General features: G+C 38.2%; 1 protein-coding gene and 1 pseudogene across 2 annotated transcripts in view; one reads left to right on the top strand and one right to left on the bottom strand.

Annotated features, from left to right (window-relative positions):
- HPSE2 (heparanase 2 (inactive)) overlaps positions 1 to 27,884 on the top strand; it is a 529,690-nt gene that overhangs the window by 41,900 nt on the left and 459,906 nt on the right. Inside the window, exon 3 of the mRNA XM_081104611.1 lies at positions 16,614 to 16,775. Within this exon, the coding sequence (XP_080960737.1) occupies positions 16,614 to 16,775 (162 nt within the window). The remainder of the gene's footprint in view (positions 1 to 16,613; positions 16,776 to 27,884) is intronic.
- Positions 23,506 to 23,957, bottom strand: LOC308528813 (large ribosomal subunit protein uL15-like; annotated as a pseudogene). Its single transcript has one exon. The product of its transcript is annotated as a large ribosomal subunit protein uL15-like (transcript).

The raw sequence follows: 27,884 nt of genomic DNA, 5'->3' as shown, positions 1-27,884 counted from the left end.
ATATGCTAATTAGACCGGACATCCTTCCGGACGTCCTTCCTTCTGGACAAAGCTGCAGCGGGTGGGAGCCGAGGCAGACTGGCAGAGGCCCCAGCTGCAGCGGTGGCGGGCAGTGGGCAGGGGCATATACGTACATATATATGTATATTTTTCCCCTCTAACATGTCTTTTTGTTCTACTTTTAAGATTTTCTCTTCATGTATGGTTTTCAATAATTTGATGTGTTGTGGTGTTCTTCCTGTTTCTTTTTCTTGGGGTTCTCTGGGCTTATAGTTTTTTAAAAAAATATATATTTTATTGATTTTTTACAGAGAGGAAAAGAGAGGAATAGAGAGTTAGAAACATCGATGAGAGGGAAACATCGATCAGCTGCCTCCTGCACACCCCCTACTGGGAATGTGCCCGCAACCAAGGTACATGCCCTTGACCAGAATCGAACCTGGGACCCTTCAGTCTGCAGGCCGACGCTCTATCCGCTGAGCCAAACCAGTTAGGGCATGGGTTTATAGTTTTAATCTATAGTCATTCACCATTTAACAGTGGTTCTGAGAAATGCATCTTTAGGCGATTTTGTTTCTGCACACATCATAGAGTGCACTTATAAAAATGTAGGTGGTATGGTGTTATTTAAGAAACATCCAAACCTGTAGAGAATTAAAAAAAAAATCTAAACCAGTCTTAATCTAAACATTATTTGGCAACTATTTCCTCCTAACATGATAGAACTGAAAGGTAACATGTGCAATTTCCCATTTTAATGCTCCTATATTATATACACAGTATACATACACTTAAAATGTGAGAGACAGACCAGTCTCTTACATACAGACACCAGGTCATGAGTAGTTTAAGCTACCCATACATCTTGCATAGATACTGGGCAAAATAATCTGTGAACATCTTTTACAGTTTTAACAAATACACATAAATATAAGAACATAAGTGACAGTTGAGAATTTTATAAGAGTTTATTTGAGCCAAACTGATGACATATGCCAGGGAGCAAGATCTCAAATGCTCTGGACTCTCTGGAGAATAACAGTTTTGCAGCTTCTTTTATGCATTTAAAATTAAGGAGGGAAATTAAGGAAGATTACATAGAGATGGGAGAAAACATGGCAGGAATTTGGATTATGGTATAGTTAACAATATTATATGCTTTCTTGAGGGTTGTTATTTCAAAGTTGTGTTAAACCTAGAAGTACGGAAATAAAGGCTTAAGACAAAGATAAACCTTTTACTAAAAAGTTATATGGCTGGGACATGATTACCCACCATGACCTGACCTGTTTGAAATTTATGATCAGATTGCTCTGTGAGGTTATTTTCTATAGAACTCCTCCCCCCCCCCCCCCATCCACAATGGTATGGCCTGTTGGTCTGTAGGGGAGGAAAAATAATTTTATGTCTACCCTTCTAGGTTCTTGGCTGGCACATCTTGTAATAAAAGACAGATTAGCAGGAAAAAAGAAGTTTAATAACATGTATACCTCCTGTTGATATAAGAAACATTCAAACCTGTAGCGAAATTTTATGAGTTTATTTGAGCCAAACTGATGACAGTTGCTGGGAAGCAAGATTTCAAGTGTTCCTGAGAATGGCAGTTTATAGTTTCTTTCTTCCCTTTTTAATGCATTTTTATTGATTTCAGAGAGGAAGGGAGAGGGAGAGAGAGATAGAAACATCAATGATGAGAGAGAACCATTGATTGGCTGCCTCCTGCACGCTCCCTACCAGAGATCGAGCTGCAACCCAGGCATGTGCCCCTGATCAGAATCAAACCTGGGATCCTTCAGTCCACAGGCGGATGCTCTATTCACTGAGCAAAACCAGCTAGGGCTTACAGTTTCTTTTATGCATTTGGAATTAAGGAGGGAATGTAAGGAAGGTGGGAGACAGGATAATTATATGTTTTCTTGGGGGTGGTTATGCTTCTGGGGGTCTGAAAAGGGTATTACTCTGACATTTCAAAGGTGTATTAACCTAGATGTACAAGGACAATGGAAAGGCTTGTTTAAGGCAAAGATAAACCTTTTACTAAAGAAGTTATATGCCTGGGGCATGACTACCTACCATGACCTTCCCAGTTAGGAATTTATGATCAGATCACCCTGTGAGGTTACTTGCAGTCATTGGACTTGTCAGGTTTATTACAGTATCCATTTTTCATCCATGCTCCTCCATTATAATCTTACTAGTGGCCCAGTGCACAGATTTGTGCATATTGTAAGGAAATTAATTAGAAGGTGGCTGGCGGGGCAGGACTGGGTGAGATGGGCTAGACACACCCTGGAGCCAACCTCCCGCGGTCCCTCCCCAGCCGGCTGCATCTGGGGCGCCACTGCGGTTCGAAGGGTGAATGCGGTCACTGCAGCTCGGCAGTAAACCAGACTCTGGCCAACAGTGCCTCAGCAACAACATAACCCATGGCTGAATGTGGTATCACGCACCCTATGAGGAATTGGGTTCCCTCCTCTCTGGTTCTAGGGTGCTTCACCGCAGCTCAGCATCTTCTGTATTGAGAGTCTTCCCCCTACTGGTCAGTGTGGGTCATGCCTATTGGATGGTCAGACAGTCGGATGGTTGCTTAGCTTTTTATGTATGTAGATGGAATCACTGCAGTCTGTTGTTGAAAGTGGTTATGTAGCACATGACTGTAATTTAAAAGTTTTGACCATTATTTTCTTAAGTATTTAATCTTTTTCTTCTCTCATCCCTTTTGGCACCAATTACTATGTTATGCTGCTTAAGATTGTCCGATAGCTCAGTGATGCTCTGTTAAAATTTTTCAGTCTTTTTTCCTCTCCATATTTGTCATTTTGGATAGTTTCTATTGCTCTCTTTAATTCCATTAATCATTGTTTGTGCAGTGTCTAAATTATTGTTAATCCAATCTAGTGTACTTTCATTTTAGCTATATATTTTTTCTAGAAATTCCATTTTTTAAATATTTCTAATTTTCAGTCTTGTGCTTTCTTTTATCTTTAACACATAGAATATATTTGAATTTTTTTCATATCTTTGGTTACTACTTACATTTTTTATAATTTCTGTGTCTTTATATTTATTGATTTTTTTCTCCTTTGTATGGGTCATATTTTCTTGCTGCTTTGTATGCTTGGTAATTTTTAATTGGATGCCAGACATTTTGAATTTTACATTGTTGGATGCGGGATATTTTGATATTAAAATTTTTGTGTGTGTGTGTGGGGGTGATGAAATTAAATTCCTTGGAGTCAGTTTGATTTTTAAACTTTGTAAGGGTGATCAAAAACAGTCTTCTTTCTATGGCTAATTTGGCTTCTCTGTTGAAGCAATACCTTTCTGAGGCAGTACCATTTGACATCCATACCCTTCGTGCTCCATGCCTTGTGTATAATGAAGTCTTTTTAGTCTGGGTGCCCAGAACATGAACTATTTCTGATCCTATGTAAACTATGGTGATTTTTTCACTTACTCATTCCTGGTCATTCTTTTTTTTTTGCCTTGGTAATTTTTTTCACATATGGCAGGTTATTACCCAGAGTTGTCAGGTGCCTCCTCTGCAGATCTCTGGATCTCCTACTTTTTGTGTAGCTCCACCTCTTCTGTACTCTGTTCTGTAACTTCTAGTTGCCTTGGCCTCTCCTAGTTCTGAACTCTGCCTCCTCAATTCCGCAAGACTTCTGAGTCCTATTTGGGTTCCCCGTCCTGTACTAAAGCTTGAAAGCTCTTTCCAGGTAGTGAGAGAGGGCATCACAGGGCTCACCTTCTTTGTTTTTCCTTCCTCAGGGATCAGTGTCCTGCGCTTTCTGTCTTCCTATGCCTGGAACCATTGTTTCACATATACTGGTTCTCTTTTAAGCTATTTAAGGTAGGAGAGTTAATCTAATTTCTCTTATTTCATCATGACTGGATGCTAAAATTTGTGATATGATTTTAAGTTTCCCAGAATGTCTCACTGTCCTCAAATATCTTTTTTACTGCCTTCCAAGGTGCTTATAATCCCGCCATTAAATAATCATTCATTTGAGTCTTTTGGCATTTGAATATCCTATTGAGATGCAAAAGTGCTCCATAGGAAAGGAAGCATAATAGTACAAGTTCACTAAATACTCATGGGACATCTGAAAGCATAGAAATATTATAGAAGTAGAACTCTGGGTATCTGGTTTCATTCTGAGATCTACTACAAGTTTGTGTGAACCCTGGCCAAGTTATTTGACATGTATGGGCTCAGTTTTATCATTTGTGAAATGTAAAGGAGGAGGAGTAAATGATTAGTTGACTTCTGGCTGAGGGCAGTAGGTCCATGTCTTACTCCTTAAAGAACTTAAATATAGGTAGAGAAACAACTAAATTTCATTAATACTTCAGCAAATCATAAAGGACAATATAGTAGAACTAGAGGCCCGGTGCACAAAAATTTGTGCACTCGGCAGGGGGGGGGGGGGAGGTGTCCCTCAGCCAGGACTGTGCCCTCTCGCAGTCTGGGACCCCACGGGGTATGACCACCTGCTGGCTTGGGCCTGCTCCTCGGGGGATTTGGCCTAAGATGGCAATCAGACATCCCTCTGGCAGCCCGGCAGCCCTTGGGGGATGTCCACTTGCCAGCGGGGAGCAGACCTAAGCTGCAGTCAGACATCCTTAGAGCTGCTAAGGAGGCAGGAGAGGCTCCCACCACCACCACTGTACTGGCAGCCATCAGCCTGGCTTGTGGCTGAGCAGAGCTCCTCCATGTGGGAGCTCACTGACCACCAGAGGGCAGCTCCTGCATTGAGCGTCTGCCCCCTGGTGGTCAGTGTGTGTCATAGTGACCAGTCATTCCCAGTCTTTCTGCTGTTAGGGTCAGTTTGCATAATACCCTTTTACTATATAGGATAGAGGCCTGGTGCATGGGTGGGGGCTGGCTGGTTTGCCTTGAAGGGTGTCCCAGATCAGGGTGGGGGTCCCGCTTGGGTGCCTGGCCGGCCTGAGTGAGGGGCTGGTGGCTGTTTGCAGCTGGTCACACCCCCTTCAGGGTTGGGGTCTGCATTGGGGTGCCTGGCCAGTCTGGGTGAGGGGCTGAGGGCCGTTTTCAGGCTGGCGGGCGACTGAAGCTCCCAGCCTCTCTCTCTCTTTTTTTTTTTTTAATTCTGTGATTTATTTACCTTCTATAATTGAAACATTGTTGCCGTTACTGGCGCTCCCAGCTCTGAGGCCCCGGCCGGCTGAAAGCAGGTATCTGGGGTTTGTTTAGCTTCTATAATTGAAACATTGTTGCTTCCGGAGCTCAGAACTGGGCCGCGGCAGGCGGGGAACCTTGGCTTCCTCCATCACTGGAGCAAGCAAGCCTCATGTTCGCTTCAGCTGCGTGGCTGCCGGCCGCCATCTTTGTTGGCAGTTAATTTGCATATCACCCTGATTAGCCAATGGGAAGCGTAGTGGAGGTATGGTTAATTACCCTTTTTGTCTTTTATTAGATAGGATGTTATCCATGCTAAGTGCTCTGAGAGTTCAGATATGTTAACATAATAGATAAAGTTTTCTGCAAAGACGGAAATCAGCCTGGCCGATGTGGCTTAGTGGTTGAGCATTGACCTATGGATTCCCGGTCAGGGCACATGCCCCGGTTGGGGGCTTGATTCCCAGTGTGGGTATGCAGAAGGCAGATTCTCTTATCATTGATATTTCTATCTCTATCTCCCTCTCCCTTTCTTTCTGAAATTAAAAAATATATATTAAAAAATATGGAAATCAAGGTGTTCCTTGAAGGTTTAGTATTTTTGGATAAAACAAAGGGACAAAAGTAAGGGGAATAAGATGTTCGCATTTGTTAGAAAATTGTCATTGTTTAATGAGAGTTTAGTTTGCTGATAGTGGATCAATTTGAAGTTGTTATCTACAAAAATGGAAGTAATTGTTCTTTTTCCAATATCAATAAGAAATAATATTTCAGTAGTGTTATAACTCTTGTGATTATTTGAGATGGTTATAATATAATTTTTTTTCAGATTTTTGAAGTTTGCAGATACTTCTAGTGTTTTTGATTTTTTAAAATAAATCCCATATCTAATATGTACCCCAAATAAAATTTAGTAAGGTTTTTCATTATTACTTATCCCCTCGACTTCTCCTGTGTCCCCTACCATGGTTAATGGCATCACTTTCTACCTTGTGTCTTAAGGAAAGCTTTGTATTATTTTTTGTTCTTTTCTGAGTCTAATCTCACATATTTATTTGGCTATCAGGTATAGCCATCTTTAACTCTGGAATACTCTTTCTTGCTATTGCTGTATTGCCAACCCAACTTACCTCTCTCCTGGACCATTAGTGATATATTAATGGGTGTCTCTGCTTCCCAGCTCTCTTAACATATTCCTCATACTGCTATTAGTCTCATGTATAGTTTTCGGTAGGTCACTTCTCTGGGTACAGAGCCTCTGTCTGACATCTCTTCAGAGCCTGGAAATAAACTTCAAACCATAAAGGCACTCATTTGTTTGTTCCCAGCTTATTTCTCCAGGTTTCTTGCCACCTTACTATACTCTAGTCTTAGTATTCTAATTATGGTATGTGGAAAAGGGAATATTTCAAACAGGAAGCAAAATTAGCAAAGGCATGAAAATATATAATGTACTTGGAGTCTCCATCAGATAGACTTCTACTTATCCTTCAATAAAGATTTGGTTACGAACTCAACCCCCTTTTTTACACACTTCTGACTTTATCTCTTTTCCCTAAGTATGCAGATTGTAAGTGCTTATTACATTGTTTTAGAATTATTTCTGTTCTTATTTGTTGTTATTTCAGGCTGTGAACTCCATAAGGGTAGGGACCAATATTTATTAATCTTTGAATTCCTAGTGTCCAATATAGTGTGTTGAGCACATTGTAGGAGCTGATGTGTTTGTTTGAATTATTACCAGCATATAACTAACACTCCCTTGAAAGCCTGGTCCTTTCTAGAACTAATTCTGTGGGTCCCCTGAGGCTGCCACTAGGAGGCTCCAAAGCCATCCACATAAGGAAATTTGGTTTGCTTCCAAGTTAAGCAAGAAAATGATGTTGCTGGACAAGTCCTTATTAAAAATTCAGATGTCTAAACCTTTGTTTTAATTTCTTTAGAACTCTGTTTTGGTTTTGGTTTTGATATTTAGTATTATATATCTTTGTATTACACATTATCCTTTGGAGAACTGATAGTATACTTAAACGATATATACATTCTAGTCCTAGCCAGTCTACAGAGAGTTGGGGGAAAACCAACTCTCAAAGCTTTTAGTTTTTCAGGCACAGAATGAACTTCAGTGTGACTGACTCTAATCCAGTGCTTAAGTATTTTTTTCTTATTCATCAAAAAGCATGAATTAAGTGTAATTGTTGGCTTCCTGTTCTTGCCTATTATTTAGTTAGCTCCAAAAGATTTGAATACATCAGATTCTAATGGAAATTGTCATCTAAAATTATTGCTGCACAATGACCAAATATGTCAGACTATCGGCTCTAATTGGCATTCATGATTGCTGCTCTGGTAAAGTAAATTCTGAACCATTTCTTACAAGGTTGCCTCTTTAGGAGCCACTTGATAATGGGATGATCCTAGAGTTTCTGAGTGGTTTTTACTATTTAGATGTGAGGAGGAAGAGAGGAGCCCATTGGTGCAGATCTACCTTTTTTCTTTATGTATCTCTGTCTTCTCTTTCCATAATCTGAATTCTGTCTGTTCTTCATGCCGAGTTCATCTTCTATGGGGATTTCTCCAGGATGTAGCATTCTCTCTCTTTTTTCTTCTGAATTAAGCCAAAGTAAATTTTGGAGTTGGAAGACATTTAGTTAATGTAGTCTGGTCTTTTACCAGTGTGTGAAAAATGGCACCAAATGTGGGTAAAAATGGCCCAGAGACACTTAGTAAACCAGCAAGTATCTTGTTTTGGCCAAGGTTGGTTATGTAATAGTTCTTGTCTCATCCTAAGAACTAATGCTTTACTTCATGTTATGTGTATCCCTACTAAGCGCTACTTATGATTACACAGTCCTTCCATGAGGTAAATTATTTAGCACTTTTATGAAGAATCAATCAGTGCAAAAATGTGTTTGTGGATAGAATTTCAGCAATTGCAGATAAAATAAAAGAAGTAGTTATGATACATTCTGCTACTTTGTATAAATTAGATCCAATTCTGCAGGAACTCTCACTTGAAAATAGACTTCAAATTGGTTATGAGTCATGGTGTACAGATGAAAAATCAGGGCTGTGGTCAATACTGTAAGGACAGCCTTAGAAATATTTAGCTGAAGAATGATTTATGCTGAGTTATTGTGGGAAGTCTTTGCTTCTGGTTTCAGCCTCCAACTCAATTGTATTGCTTGTTTTCATGAACATTCTTGTGATGGAACAATGGTGTCTCCATCTGGGAATGATGTAACAGTAGAGAAATCCTGCAGACCTCAGATGAGGGAACTGGAACAGAGACTTGAATATTCATGGACATCTGCCAAGTATCCATATATATTTGCATACATTTAGTAAAAATGGATAAAGATACTTGCAGAGGCACATTCTGCCAGGGTGTCACTTATTCTGCTGGGTGATATGGGAAGAGCACCAGCAGTTAGGAGGCCAGGGTTATAATCTTTGTTTGGTACAAAACACCACGCAAACAGAATGCTGAGCAAATCACTTTATCCCTGTCTCTAGTTTCCTTATCTGTGAAATTTGAGGGTATTCTATTCTTTACTCATTCCTCTAGAGCAGGAGTCGTCAGAGTATATAGCCTGCAAGGCAAATCTCTCCACCACCTGTTTTTATAAAGTTTTATTGGAACACAGCAGTGCCCATTTATTTATGTATTGTCTTTAGCTGCTTTTGCATTACAACAGCAGAGTTGAGTAGTTGCATCAGAGGCTGTATGCACAAAACTAAAATATTTACCGTCTGATTCTTTATAGAAAGAGCCTGCAACCCATGCTCTAGAGAACATTTTTAAAAATTGGGGGAGGGGTTCATAAACATTGACATTAGGGATGGCACTGACCTCTGATTGATTAGGGCCAAGAATGTCAAATGAGGACATAATGAATAACTCTTTTACCTGAAATTCCAGTAACTCCCTCCTAGGGATTCCTTCCTTATTTTTGATTCTAAGGAGATCCATTTTTGAAAGCTATATCAATTCTTTAGAATAGGCAACAATTTCCCAAGTCAAATGAGTTAGGACTTTTTAAAATTTTTTTTTTTTAAATAGATTTTTAGAGAGAGGAAGGGAGAGGAGTAGAGAGATAGAAACATTACTGAGAGAGAAACTCCATCAATTGGCTGCTTCCTGCATGCCCCCTACTGGTGTTTGAGTCCACAATCTGGGCATGTGCCCTGACCAGAAATCAAACTGTGAACTCTTGGTTTATGGGTCAGTGCTCAACTACTGAGCCACACCAGCTGGCGAGTTAGAAATTTTTAACCACTCCCCGTAATCTGAAAAAGAGTATCCATCAAGATATCTACCAAGAATCTAAATTAATTCTTATGCTTATGGTGAAATGTTAGAAGCATTCCTTTTAAAGTCAAGAAGAAGCCAATAATGCCCTCAGCTCACCTTTGTACTGGAGATACTAGTGGGCACAATACTATCAAGAATTGTGAAGGGTCTGAGGTTTTACCCTACATGCAAACTAACAAGGTAGCCTGCCAGAGTTGCATGGATGCTGGCAGAAGATATGAGACTCCTGTGTCAGATACAAAACAGTTTATTTTTCACAGCAATATCTGTGGCTAGAGCATTAGCACATGTTTTTAACTGTTTTGCTGAGTCTCAGTTCTCACAGGACAATAGGAAGAATGCTAAATGATACTTGCATGTGAAATGGGTTGTATGACAGGAGGGGAACCCTGAGATTAGGGAACCCTGAATCTTTTATAATGAGAAATTAACAGGCCTGTCCTGTATTCTAGAGAAAATGCTGTATTTATTATATAGGATACTAAGCATGCCTACTCTTTGCTCGTGAGGGAGGTACTATCTCTATCTTCTAAGACTGTTTAATATACAAACATCTTTGAAAAGGTAATCTAGAAAAAGGCAGCCATTGTCTCTGATTGTAAGGCAGTTAGAAATGCAAGAGTCCTATGTATTCCAACAAATAAGAAAAGTAAATAAAATATATAAGAATTAAGAAGGAAGAAACACATTTTTTTAAAAGAATGATTTTGATTTTTAGTGAGAGAGGAACATCTATGTGAGAAACATCTATGTGATAGCACAGCATCTGCCTCCTGCATGCCCCCTACCAGGGATCAAGCCCACAACCCGGGCATGTGCCCTGATCAGGAATTGAACCGGTAACCTTTCTGTGCATTGGAAAATGCCCAACCAACTGAGCCACACTAGACAAGGCAAAAAATTTGTTTTTATTAGCAGATGCATAATTGGTTACATAATGAATTCATAAACATCTAGTAAAAAATGGTTCGAAATGACAAGAGGGTTTGCCAAGATTGCTAAAGTCAAGCTATATATAGCAAAACCAGACTCATTTTTTACAAACTATGGACAACTTAGAATATATTATTAAAAATTATACCAGCAAAAACCATAGTATCTTTGAATAAATCTAAGAAATATACCAAATTTTAATAGAAGACACTATAAACCTTTATTGAAAAACATTAAAGAAGACCTACATAGAAATGCATAATGTCATAAAAAGGAAGATTAAATATCTTGAAATTGTCTCCAAATTAATGTATAAATTCAGTGCAGTTAAAACTCCTATAAGCTCTCTCTCTGTGTGTGTCTGACTTACTTAACAAGCTGATTATAAAATGTTATAAAAGGTTAGAGCTGAGAGAGAGTACATGCCGTGGATGGGTATTCTTTGTACATTTCTCTGTTTGAAAGATTATATAATGAAAACAAAGTAAAAATGAAGGTTTTTTTTTCTTCTAAAAGTGATATGCTGCATGTCTTGGAGATCCCTGAGTCTGGAGTTGTGGATGCTGGCTTGCACTGTTTTAATTATCCAGATAAGAGGTATATAGTATTAATTGGAATTGTAAAGAAGGGTGTAATTCTAAGAGACATTTTAAAGCCAAAGTGGATAAATTTGGTGACTTAAAGGGAAAGAAAGAGAGAGAGGAGTAAAAGATTACAGGGGTCAGAAACTAGAGGATTAGGGAAATGACATGGTTGATTAAATCAGGAAAATTAAAGGGCAAGCCAATTGGAGGGAGGATAAAGTAGATTATGAGCACTTTGGTTGGGAGTGATAGGTTCTCATCACAGAGGTCTTCTAGCATCTGTGAATCTCTTTCAAAGGACTATGATGTTGTGCATCTTTTCATGTGCTTATTAGCAATTTGTATATCTCCTTTGGTGAAATGTCTATTCAGATATTTTATTCATTTTTAAATTGGGTTATTAGTTTAGTTTTTTTTATTAAGTAATAAAAATTTTCTTTATATTTCTATTGCATATATTATTTTCAAATATTTTCTGTGTCATCTTTTCATTTTCTAAATGATGTATCTGTTTGAATACAAGGCCTGTGCCTTTATTATATTGCCTCATATAATGTCAGAGAAAGCCTGTATTTGGTAGGCTTTGATGACTATATTAAAATCATTTTATTGTGACTGTGTCATCTAGCCTTAGCTTGAATATTTCTAGGAATAGGAAACTCACTGCATCCTCAAGTAGCTCTTTTCCTTATATGACAGGTTCTGTTATCATTTTTTCATGTGGAACTGTAGAGTATGTTTTTTGGTTATTCCCATAATGTTTGACTTTTGAGATTTACATGGAGTAAGTCAGTTATCTCTTCTGTATGAAAGCAAGTTTTCTTTACCAAGCTTACCACTCTCAGTCTTTTATGTCTCTTTACAATAATAATAGATGAAAAAATTGAGGCTTACAGAGGTACTTTCACTGTCACTTCTGCTTCTGCAACTAATAAGTAAGCACCAAATCAGATTTAAAAAAAAATCTTTATTGTTGAGATTATTGCAGATGTCCCTCTTTTTCCCCCTGTAGCTCCCCTTCACCTGGTTCCCACCCCACCCCAGGCCCTTGCCACCATATTGTCTGTGTCCATAGGTAATGCACATATGCATATAAGATCTTTGTCTCATCTCTTCCCCCACCCCCTCATGCCCTTTTCCTTCTGAGAATCACCAGTCTGTTTCATTTCCATGCCCCTGATTCTATTTCATTCACCAATTTATTCTGTTCATCAGATTTTTTATTCATTTGATTTTTAGATTCAATTGTTGATAGATACGTATTTGTTGCCACTTTGTTGTTCACATTTTTTATCTTTACCTTTTTCTTCTTCTTCCTCTTCTTAAAGAATACCCTTCAGCATTTCATTTAATACTGGTTTGGTGGTGATGAACTCCTTTAGCGTTTTCTTGTCTGTTAAGCTCTTTATCTGACCTTCAGTTCTAAATGATAACTTTGCTGGGTAGAGTAATCTTGTTTGTAGGTTCTTGTTATTTATCTCTTTGAATATTTCTTGCCACTCTCTTCTGGCCTGCATAGTTTCTGTTGAGAAATCAGCTGACAGTTGTATGGGCACTCTCTTGTAGGTAATTAACTGCTTTTCTCTTGCTGCTTTTAAGATTCTCTCTTTGTCTTTTGCCCTTGGCATTTTAATTATGATGTGTCTTGGTGTGGTCCTCTTTGAGTTCCTCTTGTTTGGGGTTCTCTGTGCTTCCTGGACTTGTAAGTCTGTCTTTCACCAGGTAGGGGAAGTTTTCTGTCATTATTTCTTCAAATAGGTTTTCAATGTCTTAGTCTCTCTTTTCTTCTGGCACCCCCATAATTTGGATGTTGGTACGCTTGAAGTTGTCCCAGAGGCTCCTTACACTATCTTCATATTTTTGGATTCTTTTTTCTTTTTGCTCTTTTGGTTGGGTATTTTTTGCTTCCTCATATTTCAAATCATTGATTTGATTCTTGGGATCCTCTAGTCTACTGTTGAATCCCTGTATATTATTCTTTATTTCAATCAGTGTATGCTTAATTTCTGACTGGTCCTTTTTCATTTTTTGACATTCTCACTAAGATCCTTGAAAATCTCACTAAGTCCCTTGGAGGTTTCTGGAAGATTATTGAGTAACCTTATACCTGTGGTTTTGAACTCTATATCCAGTAGTTTGCTTCTTCCATTTCTTTCATTTGTTACATGTTTCTTTGTCTCCACATTTTGGCTGCTTCCCTGTGTTTGTTTCTATGTATTGGGTAGAGCTGCTATGTCTCCTTGAATTGATAGAGTGGCCTTGTATAGTAAGTAAGTGTCCTAAAGGGCCCAGTGGCTCAGCCTCCCCAATCACCTGAGGTGGACACTCTAGGTGCATCCCTTTGTGGGCTGTGTGCACAGTTTGTTGTAGTTGAGCCTTGGTTGCTGTTGGTGTCACTGGGAGGAATTGACCTCCAGGCCAATTGGCTGTGGAGACCAGCTGTGACTACAGTGGGAGAGCTCCTGTGCAGGAGACACCCTTATGGAGCAGGTCTTGCTTCAGTGGGGCTTTGGTGTTCACTGAGTCTTCCCCTTGAGTGTGTCACTTATGGATGTGAAGAGTTGTAATCTGGTATGGTCTCACACTGACCACTAGGTATACTGGCTCTTGGGTCTCCAGGAAGGTGTAAAGTCAGCCACTGCCTGGGGCCACCCAGCAAGAGCTACAGTGAGATCTTTAGATTCCTCTTCTTTGTATCAGGTTTGGAGGTGCCCAGATGAGGCCCAGCAGTGAAGCAAGGGAGGCTGGTGCTGGTACTGGGTCTTGGGCCTTTTATTGATAGGTTTGGTACTCTCTGACCCAGCTGCAGCTTGTTTGACAGGTTTTTAGCCTGAGCAAAGACAGCCATTAATACATAAAAGCCATTGCTCACAGCTTGGGTGGGGTTGTAAATTGGTGGGGCGGGATCTTAGGGAATCACCAGGGCTGAGCAAACAGAAATGGCTGCCAGTCAGCCCTGCAACTGGGGAGGTTCCAGCAGGGGAACAATGAACCCCATGAGCACCTCCTTCTGGAAGAAAGCTGCCCCTAAGTTTCTGCTCAGATACTAGACAGTCCAGTTTCTCCTCATATGTGTCTGGGTCCCCCAGAGCTTTGCCTGGCACTGAGCTCAGAGGTAGCGGGAGCTTGTAAGTGCAGTTTGTGGTAAATGCCTTTTAAGAGGAGCAGCTGGGTCTCTAGCAGCCTGTGTGTCACTCAGCCACAATCTGCACTGTTTTTTAAAAGCCCGTAGTTCTTACTGCCCGTAGGGACTCTTTTCCCAGCTCTGGGATCCTGGGCTAGGCATCTGGTGTGGGCTTGGGACCCCTTGCTCCTCTGGGCAGCCTCCACGGAGACAATCTCCCTCCCAATTAAAAAAGGGGCACACATGGGTGCCAGACCAGCCCATTCCACACCTTCGCACCTCCTACCAGTCTCAGTGTGCTTTCTTCTTTATTTCTCTAGTTGTAGGACTTCCATTCAGCCAGTCTTCTGGTGGTGGTTCTGGATGATGGTTGTTCTGTATTTTAGTTGTAATTTTGATGTGGTTGTGGGAGGCAATGAGTACAGGGGTTTGCCTATGCCACCATCTTGGTTCTCCCCCCCAAATCAGAATTTGAACTGAGGTCTGCTTAACTCCAACTCTTCACTCTGCTTCGCTTGACTGGCATAGAATGCAGTGTGGCTATGTAATCTTTTGTATTCTGGATGTTCTGGTTCCATTAATTTAGTCTAAAATTTAATTTTTTTTTTGGTGGCAATATTATATTTGGCAGTATATCACTGGCTTATATGTTAAGCTTGTATTTAACTAAAATTTACAATTCTTAATAAGATCTTAAATATCTCAACTTCTGTCTGGTACGGCCTTTGCATATTATCTTATGTAATTTATTTTCAGTATAAATGCAGGACTTTGTGTTCCTGTCCTTACCTACATGTTGGGGATCCCATCCTACATTTCTGGGTTGCCAAGATAATTTTGAATGTTGAGCCTATCATTTATGATACTTACTTTTCCTTCAGATATATGACCATGTGCATCGTTGATAAGTATTCTCACTTTGTGTTTATCGAGTCTTTGATACAATGTTGAACAGATGAAGTATAGATAAAAATCCATATAGAATATCTGTTTTCCCCCAAACATTGTCGTAATGCACTTTTCTAAAGTCTAGGAAGTATGTTTGCCCATGCCCATTGTTTTCTTTTCTTAGTATTATTAATATTAAGATAATATGGTCACTTTATTTCAAGGTTTTGGTTGAATGATGTTGAGCACTGCTTAAAGAACCAAATATTTCTACTGGTACCATCAACACGGGCATTCTTTTCTTTTCTTTTCTTTTTTTTTTGGTTCCAAAGCCATTGCTGTCAGCAGTGAGCAGTGGCAGAGCAGCCTTTTTTTTTTTTTTTTTTTTTTTTTTTTTAAAGCATTTTCTTCTAAAATCCTTTAGTTTGCTATGTAAAACTTGAAAGTTTCTAGAGTTGTTATCCAAATTGCTATTGATAATATAATTTGTTTCTATGGTAATCAGCTGAATTATATTTTAACTTATAAAAGTAAAACAAATAACTTTAGGCCATGAAAGCTTCCTGGTAATTGTGACGCATTCTAGAAGAATGTTTATTTTTGAGGAAGGCTATTTTCTGAAGAATACTTTTACTTTGAGTGTAAATCATACTGTATAAAAAGCAACCTATCACTAATGGAAAAATAACTGGGAAATAGAAAGATCTGAAAAGTTACTCTAGCACTGCTCTTGCTTTCTTTAGTGACTCACAAAATACTAAATTGAAAGGACAATTACTGAGTCAGAATGTATCCAGAGGTATATGAAAAAAAATATCAGGAGAAATTCTGAATAGCTTACCCACAGAATGGGGTAAGTTTGAGCTGAGTAGGCCGGCTGGGAGGTAAACTTGAAAACAGGCCAAGAATCCTGAATACACATGCTGGAGCTTATCACTTGGTCCTATGGCATGAGATAGAGGAAATGACCTTCATAGTCACTAGTATTCAGACAAAGTTGTATTATTTTTTTCCCATGGAGAGTGCTAAAAGATGTTAAGAAAAGGCCCCATGAGGTAAATAAATACTAGAGGTGAGCTTAGAAGAGGAATGGAGGAGTGAGAATCTTAAGTGAGGTTAGAGAGAGATAAGAAACAAAAAAATCTTCCAAAAATTTGGAAATGACCAGAGAAACTTGCAGGATGTATCATGAAGTTGGAGACCCTCAGGTTTATTAATTTTGGATTTCTTAATTCTGATGAAAATACTGGTAGTTTATAAATTGTCATTTTGGGATAAAACAGGACTGTAATATGTATATGATTTTTGTTTTATTCGTTTGTTTATTTATTTTTTAACTGTATTTTTATTGATTTCAGAGAGGAAGGGAGAGGGAGAGAGAGAGAGAAACATCAATGATGAGAGAGAATCATTGATTGGTTGCCTCCGGCACACCCTCTACTGGGGATCGGGCCTGCAACCAGAGCATGTACCCTTAACAGGAATCAAACCTGGGACCCTTCAGTCCAGGCCAACGCTCTATCCACTCAGCCAAGCCAGCCAGGGCTATTTGTTTATTTGTAATTTTTTTGTTTTTCATTTGTGCTGCCTGCCCCCCCCACTCCCTTTTCTTCTTTCTTTCTGTAGACATTGTTCGGAGTGATGTTGCCTTGGATAAACAGAAAGGCTGCAAGATTGCCCAGCACCCTGATGTTATGCTGGAGCTTCAACGGGAGAAGGCAGCTCAGATGCATCTGGTTCTTCTAAAGGAGCAATTCTCCAATACTTACAGTAATCTCATATTAACAGGTAAGGCTATTGGAGCCGGCTGGAATCTTAGAGCACTGTAGATTGATGGCCTCCATCAGTTAGTAACTTGATGCTTGGGAGACACTAAAGTGAGATCCAGATGAGCCCACATCTGTCTGTCTTTACTCACTATATCCCTTTTTAAATTGTGATGACTCTTGTCTTCCTATAAAAAACATTTCTTGTAGTTTGCAGATGTATTTTGGTTTGAGGTTATGGGCGATTCAGCATGTGTGTTCTTAAAAGACAGAACCAATGAAAACCTAATGAAGCCTTATAAAAATATTACTTTTTAGATGTGTGCCAGTAGATTTGAGAGAATTACTAAATTTGGTGTCTAAGAAGCAGCTATTTTCCTTTTTCTGTGTATGTCCTTTCTATGAACCCAGTGAATATAAAGATGAAATGCAAAAGAGATAATGATGCACATGCAGAGCTGAGAATGTTCTGTTCGTGGTGGAGTTTGAAAATACCTGGGGAATTTGATTTTCTTTTTAAGAGCAAAGAGGCTATGAGACTGAGCGATACTCCCTTACATCCTTGGTTCTAGGGGGGATGTGAATATGTGTGAGAGCTCAAAGGAAGAACAACTTTTTGCAGGGTTGCCTGCAAACTTTGCTGGTAAAGAGCATGAGAATTGCACGTCTTTGTCAAACTTTGGAAAATATTCTAATAGCAGGCCCTGCCCTGGTAGCTCAGTTGGTTAGAGTGTTGTCCCAATACACTAAGGTTGTGGGTTCAATCCCCAGTCAGGGCACATACAAGAATCAACAAATGAAAGCGTAAATAAATGAAACAATAATTGGTGTTTCTCTATCTCTCTAAAAAAAAATCAATAATAAAAAGTTTCTAATAACATTCACTAATGTGAGAATCATGAAGGACTTGAGATGAACTAATAAGAGCAGCTCAAGTTACCTGCATTTTCTTGAGGGCATGCAAGGCAGATAGATCTGCATTATGTTTATTCAAATAAAATTTAACAAATCAAAAGTTTATTTTCCCTTGTTTACTAATATTTAAAAAATAAAAAGATGGATTGGATTGTCTGACAGGCTCTGAACATCTCACACTTATTTTTGTAAAGTCTAAGTTAGGAAAATTTTAACTTTTTTTTTTTTTACAGGCTTCCTGGCATTTTACCAGGAATTGCTGAGTGGCAACCAAATTGTTTTGCTTTGTAAAAAGCACAAGTCTTTTTCAACTTTCCATTTTGTACCTGGTGGAAAACTCAATAGCATGAGATGAAAGCCAGATTTAAATGTGGCTTTGGTGAGCAGAGAAGAGGATTATGGATTTCATAATATAGGCCCTGTTTTTTGCTCTTTGATAGGTAAAAGAAGGAAAACTTAAAAGTGATTTATAGCCAATGATGCATTTCCCTAAATTGGTTAGTGAAACTGTGTTTAGATGTTTGGGAAGATTTCTCTCTAGATTTATTCAGTCTACCTCAGATGTACAAATGTGCATGTATTTAATGTTTTTCAATTCTGTTATTGGACATGAAATATTTTTATTCTATCCTTATTCAAATATTTTAAGCACATATTAGAGAGGTCAGACCCCATGTTCTTTAATGTGGCATAGAAAGGACTTAAGGTAATTCTAACCCTAAACTGTGGATCCAGAATGTGGCTCAAAGGCATATTATCTTTGAACACACACAAGTGTTCTATTGAGTTCAATGGAATCTTTTCTAATTCTCAGTAACATAATCTTTTTCGATGTTTATTCACAGTTCAAACTGTTGGAATCAACATTGTCAACTTTTACCCTGACAACTTGCTTACTTTCCACTAAACAAACTTACCCTAGTGAAGAGCCTCTTTCCTGCTCTTACTTCTCCCAAGCTACTTCAAAGAGTCCTTAGGCATTTTCCACATTTTTCACCCAATGTCTGTGCAGAGGTGGTACCTTGCTACAGACAGAGCATTTGGTGTGCCCCGGTATGTTTACATGAAAGTTTAAAAGGTTTTGGTTCCAGGTGTTGGGAAGAGATGGAATCATTTCAATTTAGCACCAATGGTAAACCTATTTTAGTGTCCTTTAAGTCTTTGATTTTAGACAGAGTGGTTTTCTAATTGTTATGAAGTTTAATCCTTGATTTCTTGTATAAATTTTGAGAACATGGTCTCCAGACAGCTAAACATAATATTTAAACATAACTAAACTAACTTTTGTAAATATTTCCCTTTTTAGTGATGAATGTATATTGGTAAGGAGGGTGAGGTTGAAGGGGCAGAGACCTCTCAGATGAAGTGACTTTCTTTACCAACATGTTCAGAACACCTACTCTTGGAGCTCTGCTTGGTGATGTCCACTTATTTTGTGTAACTCTGGCATAATGTTTGAGTATTTATGTGGGAACAGGATAAGGAAGCTGGGTCTCCAAAATCTCAGAAAGAGATAACTTTTTCATATCTCTGCCCTCCCCTCAATACCTCTCCCAGTTATTTAAAGAATTTCATGTATATGGGTAGCAGTGTGTCATAATTGTTTCCTGGTAAGTTAATGGTATATTATTTATTTTTAAATTGGAGAACTAAGATCACAGTATAAGAAAAATATTAATAAAGTGATTGAAATGTCACTATGGTAAGAACTTAATAAAGTTATTGAAATGTCAGATAAAAGCATGTTAAAAATATTGGTTGTTGCCCTCTGCATCACAAGCAAGCCCTCATTCTTAGATGTTTTGTCTTTATTTGATATGACTAATAGCATTGAGGTGAGAGGCATGCTTTCATGTTCTTCATTTCAGCTCATGATTTCTTTTAAGCAGACACCCCCAAGATGAGGGTAAATGATATTTTAGTTTTGATGATATTTTGACCATTTAATAAAAGGAAAAACTCTACAGTTCTAGTAACTACCCAGTTAATGGAAACTAATAATAATTCTTTAATGCATACATCTTATTGAAGTATTCCTCATTATATCATAATTTTAGGAAAGTAGATATTTTTACATGATACTAAGCATGTCTTAATATTTTAATGTAAATTATTTACATGGTATTGGAAATAATGTTAGCCTCATCTAAAATAGAGGGTTTGAAGTAAACCTTAAGGTTACAGGAAGGTGAAGGAGTACTTCCAAAAGAACATCTGTGATAGAAGTATTTTAAATGGTGATGAGTCATATACTACGCTTATTACACTAACTCACCAACACCTGATTGTGTACTCATCTTGTGCTTCTTGAGTCTGAGAGTGTTAAATGTCACTCTTTAAAGAACAAGGATCATGTCTTTCATTTCTTTGTGCTCTCATGAATTTTTTTATCCTCACCAGAGGACATGCTCATTGATTTTAGAGAGAGAGGAAAGGGGAGGAAGGGAGGGAAACATTGATGTGAGAGAAGCATCAGTTGGTTGCCTCCTGTAGGCACCCTGACCAGGATCAAAACTGTAACATTTCGGTGTGTGAGTTGATGTTCCAACCAACTGAGCCACACTGGCCAGGGCTCTCATGATTTTTTTATTGTATGTGCGTGCTCTCAAGATTCTTAATCTAATAATAATGCTCTATAAATTTGTTTAAAATGTTCTGCTGTCTACATAAAGGATGAATTCACTTGAAGACTCTTTTTAAGGGATAATTTTAACATCAATTAAATAGTTTTTATAGGTTTAGGTTCAGTTATTTGTCTTCCGTCACCTCACCCCCCTTTTGAGGTGTAAATTGAACTTTTGTGGAGGATTCCTATACTATAATCAAATGAAAAACAGAAAATAAAAGTTGAAAGTCAGCCTTTAAGGGCAATACATTTTCTAGGGTTTTGTTTAGGACATAAACCCCTGGAAGGCAAGGAATAACTAGACAGTCCAAACCATGGCCATAATAAATGGATGGCATTACTCAAGATGCACATAGTACCCCATTGTGGTCCATTCTTCTAACTTCAATTAAGAAAAAGGGCTCAAATCAGTGGAGTGAAAACTGTTCTTTCAGTTCCCACAAACCATAATGCTCAAAGGACTATTTCCAGATCTTTTAAATTATTTACATTATATTCTACAGTATTGAATAGAACATAATTTTATTTAATCATTTTCTTATTAAGGTCCATTAAGTTCTATATATATTGACACATTTATTTCTGTGGAGTAGACATCTCAAAGTGGATGGCTGGATCAAAAGATATGTATTTTTAAATTTTATAAACTCAGGTCTATTGAGGTATAATTTACATGCCGAAAAAATAAATTCTGAAAAATGTATAGTCTATATTGTCATATAACCACAACCACCATCAAGATATACAAGATTCTGTCACTCTAAAAAGTTCTCTACCAAGCTGTAAAACATAGAAGGAATCTTTACCTTTTGCAACAGCCTGGATGGACCTGGAGATTATTATGCAAAATGAAATAAGCCAGTCAGAGAAAGACGAATACCAGGTGATCTCACTTATGTATGGAATCTAATGAACAAAATAAACTGATGAACAAAATAGAAACAGAGGCATGAATACATAGAACAGACTGACAGCTGTCAGAGGGGTTAGGAGAGGGGGACTGGGATGAAAGAAGATGAAGGGATTAGGCAAAAGACATATATGCATAGCCCATAGACACAGACAGCAGTGTAGTGATGAGCAGAGGGAAGTGGAGGTGGGGGGATAGATGGAGGTGGGTAAAGGCAGGAGCAGAAATGGGGATATCTGTAACAGGGTCACCAATAAAAAGAAAAAGAAAATGAAAAAAAGTTCTCTTATTTCCCTGTGCAGTTAATCTCCTTTTCCTACCTCCAGTCCTTAGGTGTGTGTGATCTGATCTCTGACCCTAAATGTAATGTATAAAAGTAGTTGTGTGTGTATGATTTCTTTCACTTAGCATAGTTTTTTGAGATTCATTCATCTTATTGCATATATCAATCAGCATTTCATTCCTTTTCATTGCTGAGTAATGTTTTATGTTATGAATATCCTACAACTTATTTATTCATCTATTGATAGACATTTGGTTTATTTCTAGTTTTAGTGATTATGAATAAACCCAGTGTAAATATTTGTTCTCAGATCTTTGTGTTGACATGGACTTTCATTTCTTTTGATTTTATGGTATCTTTTAACTTCATAAGAAACTATCAGACTATTTTCCAAAGTGACTGTACTATATCTTACATCCTACCAACAGTATGTGAGGAGTTCTAGTTCCTCCACATTCTTGTCAACAGTTAGTATCACCTGTCTTTTAAATTTTAGCTATTCTAGTGAATATGTAGTAGTATCTCATGGTTTTAATTTGCAATTTATCTTTTGACTAATGATATTGAGCATCTCTCTTCGTGTGATTATTTGTCATCTATAGATCTTTGGTGAAGTGTCTGTTCAAGCCTTTTACCCATTTTAAAAATATTAATGAGTTTTGTTTTCTTGCTATTGATTTTTGAGAGTTTGTATATATTTTGGGTTATAAGTTCTTTATTAGATATGTGATTTGCAAATACTTTTTCCTCTGTGACTTTTTAAAAAATTTCTAATAGTTTCTTATGAAAAGCAGGAATAATTTTGAAGAAGTCCAATCTATTATTTTTTCTTTTATGATTTCCATTAAAAATTTTAATGCATCTTGTCAGGTAATTTCCAGAAAAGTTCATAGCAATTCCCATTCCCACTAGCAAGGTACAATAGCCGTTATTTCCTAGCATTCACATTAGCACTGAATATTAGTGCTCTTTTCAGTCCTTTTCAGTATAACAAGTGAGAACTATTACTTCATTGTAATTTTCTGGCTATAGCCAGAGTGACTGTGTTTTCACATATTTGTTGGTGATTTGCATTTTCTGTTTTGTGAATAACCTACTCATATACTTTGCTTTAAAAAAAAGCAACACTTGGGTGTTGATCTGTTTCTTATCAGTTTGTAAGTACTCGGTGAATTAGGAATGTTAATCCTTTGTCATGTGTATTGCAAAACATTTTCCTCCCTGGATATCATTTTTTTTTTTTTTGGCTCTGTTTTTAATTAAGAGCTTTAATTTTTAACTATGACTGGAATTTATGTTTATATATAGTACCATGTAAGTATATAGCATTGTTTTCTTCCAAGTAACTAGCCAGCTTTGCATACACTGTTTTTAAATAAAACATTCTTTTGTCACTAAATTGAAACATCATATATGTTATATATTATGCTCTCACATATCTTTGTACCTATTTCTAAACTCTATTTTCTGTAATTTTTCTAGTCTTTATTTCTGTGCCAATGCTATACTGATTTGAAATCCGGTAAGGCTTATTAACCACTTCCTCATTTTTCTTTCCAAAGTTCCCATGACTGTTCTCATATAATTATTTTTTGAAATGTATTTTTAATTTTTCTTTAATTTTCAAGAAAATTCATTACTGAATTATAAATGTAATTGCAATAAATTTATATCCTAATTTGGGAAGGATTGATATTTTCTTTTTTAGAGTTAAATTTAATATTGGCAGATTTTTTTTGTTTGTTTTTCAACTATTTAATACTTATTTACACACACATGTTAGCAACAGGTATCATTCTCACTTTATAAATGAAAAGTTCAAGTCAGGATCGGTCCAAAGGCCTCTTTCTTCCTCAGGGAAGTTTGCAGAGGATCCCAGGCCTTGATACTCTAACTCCTAGGACCTGTGAGTGAGGTTTTGGAAGTACAGGTAGGGAAGTGGAGATGCCAAAGGACCTACACTCAGACCAGAAGACAAAAGTACTTGGACATTTTAATGAACTCCCCTCTGTGTAGCTTCAAGCTACCAGGACACAGGCCCCACCAACACCCTTAATCTTCTCAGCTCTTCTGCTGAAGAACTTGGCCTTCACAATGACAGGCTGCTTTGGGACCTTTCCCTTCCCCAGAACTTTGTAGTAGCCCGATCGCACCACATCAATGATAGGAGCAACTCCAGTCTTGCTTTTGGCAGCATTGACTTGTGTCTGCTCACTGACCAGGGTCCACAGTTTATCAAGGTTGATAGTTGGGCAGAAGCTCTGGTTCCTCTTAAAGTGGTAATGCCTCATTCCAACTTTCCCAGAGTAACCTGGGTGGTATTTGTTGAAGTTAATCCTGTGATGATGCAAGCGGCCAGCATTACTGCGCCCCCCCCCCCCCCCCCGTGCTTCCTGTGCTTGCCGATGCGGCCGTGGCCGTGGCTCACGTGGCCCCGAAGTTTCCGGGTCTTCCTCAGTCTGGATGGCATGTTGGTGGCCAAGTTGCAAGAGCTTGGCAGATTTTTTTAAAAAAAATCTTTATTGTTGAGGTTATTACAGATGCCCCTCCCCCCCCCCATTTCCCCTCTCTACCCAGTTCACTCCCCACCCCCCAGGCCTTTACCACCCTACTGTCTGTTTCCATAAGTAATGCATATATGCATGTAAGATCTTTGTTTAATCTCTTCCCACCCCTCACCCGCCTTCCCTCTGAGAATTGTCAGTCTGTTCCATTTCCATGCCCCTGATTCTATTTTATTCACCAGTTTATTCTGTTCATTAGATTTTTTATTCATTTATTTTAATTTTTAGATTCAATTGTTGATAGGTATGTACTTGTTGCCATTTTGTTTTTCGTATTTTTGATCTTTTTCTTTTCCTTCTTCATCCTCTTTTTAAAGAATACCCTTCAACATTTCATATAATACTACTTTGGTGTTGATGAACTACTTTACCTTTGTCTTGTCTGTGAAGCTCTTTATCTGACCTTCAATTTTAAGTGATAGCTTTGCTGGGTAGAGTAATCTTGGTTGTGGTTCTTAATGTTCATCACTTTGAATATTCCTTGCCACTCCCTTCTGGCCTGCATAGTTTATGTTGAGAAATCAGCTGACAGTCATATGGGCACTCCCTTGTAGATAACTAATTGCTTTTCTCTAGCTGTTTTTAAGATTCTCTCTTTGTCTTTTGCCCTTGGCATTTTAATTATGATGTGTCTTGGTGTGGTCCCCTTTGGATTCTTCCTGTTTGGGGTTCTGTGTTTCCTGGACTTGTAAGTGTATTTCTTTCACCAGGCTCGGAAGTTTTCTGTCAGTATTTCTTAAAATAGGTTTTCAATATCTTGCTCTCTTTCTTCTTCTCACACTCCCATAATCCAAATGTTGGTATGCTTGAAGATGTCCCAGAGGCTCCATAAACTATCCTCATATTTTTGGATTATTTTTTATTTTTGCTCTTCTGGTTAGGTGTTTTTTGCTTCCTCATAATTTTTTGATCAAGCATTTTGAGTTCCTTGAAGACATGATTCTAACTAGAGGACTATAAGTATTAGAGTTCTTCCTGATTACCCTAAAATGAAGCTCTGAGGTTGAGCAGAAAAGGAATCAGATGCTATTTTACATGTTTAAAATGAGACTAATGCTATAATCAACACAATGAAGTGTTTGTGTAAATGTCAGTGGCCATACACAAATGCACAGTCATGAGGTTAAATAACACATGACTAGAAGTTCTCAATTTCTCCAGCTGCTTTATGGTTTTAAGTAGAATATACTCTGTTGCTTGTAAGTCCTCTTATGAACCATCATATAAGTGAATAATTGTTTTAAAACTCAATTTCTTATAAGATTCAACAGACATAAAATTAAATTTCAATAAATATGATCAGAAGAAAGGTAACATAGGAGAGAAGGATATAATTGCAAAAACATACATTTCATACATGAAAAGCATTGTATTGGCAATTACTATAAAGAGTCATCAAGGATGCTTTTTAAAAAAAGTGCTCATGTTCTGCTTCTCTCAGAATATACTTGGGAGCATTGATTGATTAATTACCAAGTTGATGTATGCTTTTTCTTTGTGAATCACCAAGTGAACTTCCCTGTTTTCAGGAGTCTTTGTATTAGGAGACCTGGAAAAATGATGATTACTTGTTGCTTTTCACCTATGCTCTGTAAGATGATATAGGAAGGAGTCTTCTAAATTCATTTTAACTTTAGTTCTCTCTTGTTTTCTCACTATGAGAAGCATTTTCTCATCAGTTCCTTCATTTAGGATGATGGCATCACCTCAAAACATAATGGAATAAAAGCAATTTTTTGGGGCAGTTAATTAAATACAGATAGCCCTCTCTGTAGTCTGGTTGAAGTTAATGGTGCATTGTAGAGTATTAGGACAGTAATCTTCAAGATCCAGGTGAGTGTGGGAGAGGGTAGCTAGGCATTCCAAGAGCTCTGCAAGGAAATCCATTGAGTGGGGGAGTCTTACTAATAATTATGCAATCATCTTGTCAGAGGAGTATTAGTTTTTTATATTTTTAATATGTCCTCAGAATAGAATAAGAATTTTCATAATTAAGAGGGATTGACAATGTACCATTATTCATTAGTTTATTTTCAGTGTATCTCAACATATTGCATGTAGTTCACATGTGTCCAGTTAAGTGGATTTAAAGAAATTTTTGAAAATAAACTGGATTAAATATAGTTTTAAAGCCAGCAAGGAACAACAAAAAATTGTAAGACCAGTGGTTTTCTTTCAGTATGAAATCTTTGTTGGCCACACAATGTGGTAAAAATAATTTGACAAGAAGTTGTCCAAAAAAAGTCTCTGAATTACTAAAAAATCTATTTTAAAATTTACATGTATTTTTAATAACAAGTCTAATGGAACAGTGATATAATGCCCAGACATTATTAATATTTTAAAAATAGGAACAAAAAAGGTTTTGAATCATAATCAAAATAAGACACACATTGAAATTATTGCTTACTTAATTTTTAGCTGATAATTAAAAATTTTTATTTTGACCTATATTTTAGAATGTAACTAAAATATTACTGCAGCAAGAGCTGCATGTGAAATACATATATTACATATATAGTTATATATTAATATATGTATATAAAAAATTGGAGATCAATAACCTATAAAGTCCTTTGTTCCTCAAAGAAGTATAGGGTAGTAGATATGAACAGGAACTTTAGGATTAAACAGATACGGGTTTTGATCCTGTACTTAAACTGTACTAGTTTTGGGGGCCTTAGGCAAACTATTTAATTTCCTTCCCATTTGTACAATAAGCAAAATAATGTCTTATGTGGTTTGTGAGGATTAGATGAACTGTTTTGAAGTACTTAACACAGGGCCATACACTCAATGAATGTTAGTTGTTGTTGTTGTTATAATTATTATCTTAACTAGAGGCCCAGTGCACGAAATTCATGCAGGGGTGGGGGGCAAGAAGGGAGCCCCTCAGTCCAGCCTGCATCCTCTCCAATCTGGGACCCCTCGGGGAATGTCCGACTGCCGGTTTGTGCCCTCACTTTTAACAGATGACAGCTCCATTGTTGTTTCTTTCTTTTCATGTTTAAACCCATTGGAATTAGAAGGTATTCAAAGTGTGTATACATTTTGGGGGGACACCCTGTATATCTATAGTTACCGGTGAAAGGAACCAACGATGGATTTGGAACCCTCAGATTGGGAACCTCGCTCACTCCCCACATGTCTCCCCACTCCACTTTTCACTTTTGCAGGCAGTAAAAGAATCAATGTTTTCTCTCATTAACTCAGAAAAGCACGTCCTGTCACCAGCTGCCCGACAGGAGTGCGCTGGGCCCCAAGCGAGCGAGGCTCAGTCAGGGCAGCCTTCGCTCATGGGTGCCCACACCCAAAGTGCACATTCCTCCTCTGCAGTTGCACCAACTATCTCACCGTTTCACTGAGAGGACGGAACTCTTCACCTCCTCTGGGTTACAGATCTTGAATGCTGACCGAAGGCACCTCAGCAAGGGCCGCCTGCACCCATCAGGTGTGTCTGTCCCCACCTGCTCCCATCTCAGCACCTGCATTAGCCCCATGGAGGTGATCTCATCACTGCACTGGACTTCGAAGGAGCAGGGCATCAACACTCCACCCTCTCACTGTCATCTTACAGGTGCCCACCCCCAGCACCCACAACACCCAGACACACTCCACAGAACTTGAGCGTGCTGGAGGGGATGTGCGCAAGTCCTGTGGGGGACATAGGCATGCTGGGGTTGATGGAAGTGCGGCGGAGGGGTGGCGGGAGGGGGGGGGGGACTTGTGCACATCATGGTCCGGGACTGTTGCAGGCGTGAGTGGGTGACAGCGCGCTGGGAGACATTTGCACTCAAGCTGGGGAGGAGAAGATGTATGCACTGGAGGCCTGT

The sequence above is a fragment of the Myotis nattereri genome, assembly GCF_964212035.1.
Source record: "Myotis nattereri genome assembly, chromosome: 13".
Taxonomy (NCBI): domain Eukaryota; kingdom Metazoa; phylum Chordata; class Mammalia; order Chiroptera; family Vespertilionidae; genus Myotis; species Myotis nattereri.
Note: the sequence above shows the minus strand (reverse complement) of the source record. Positions and strands in the feature narration are given on the sequence as shown.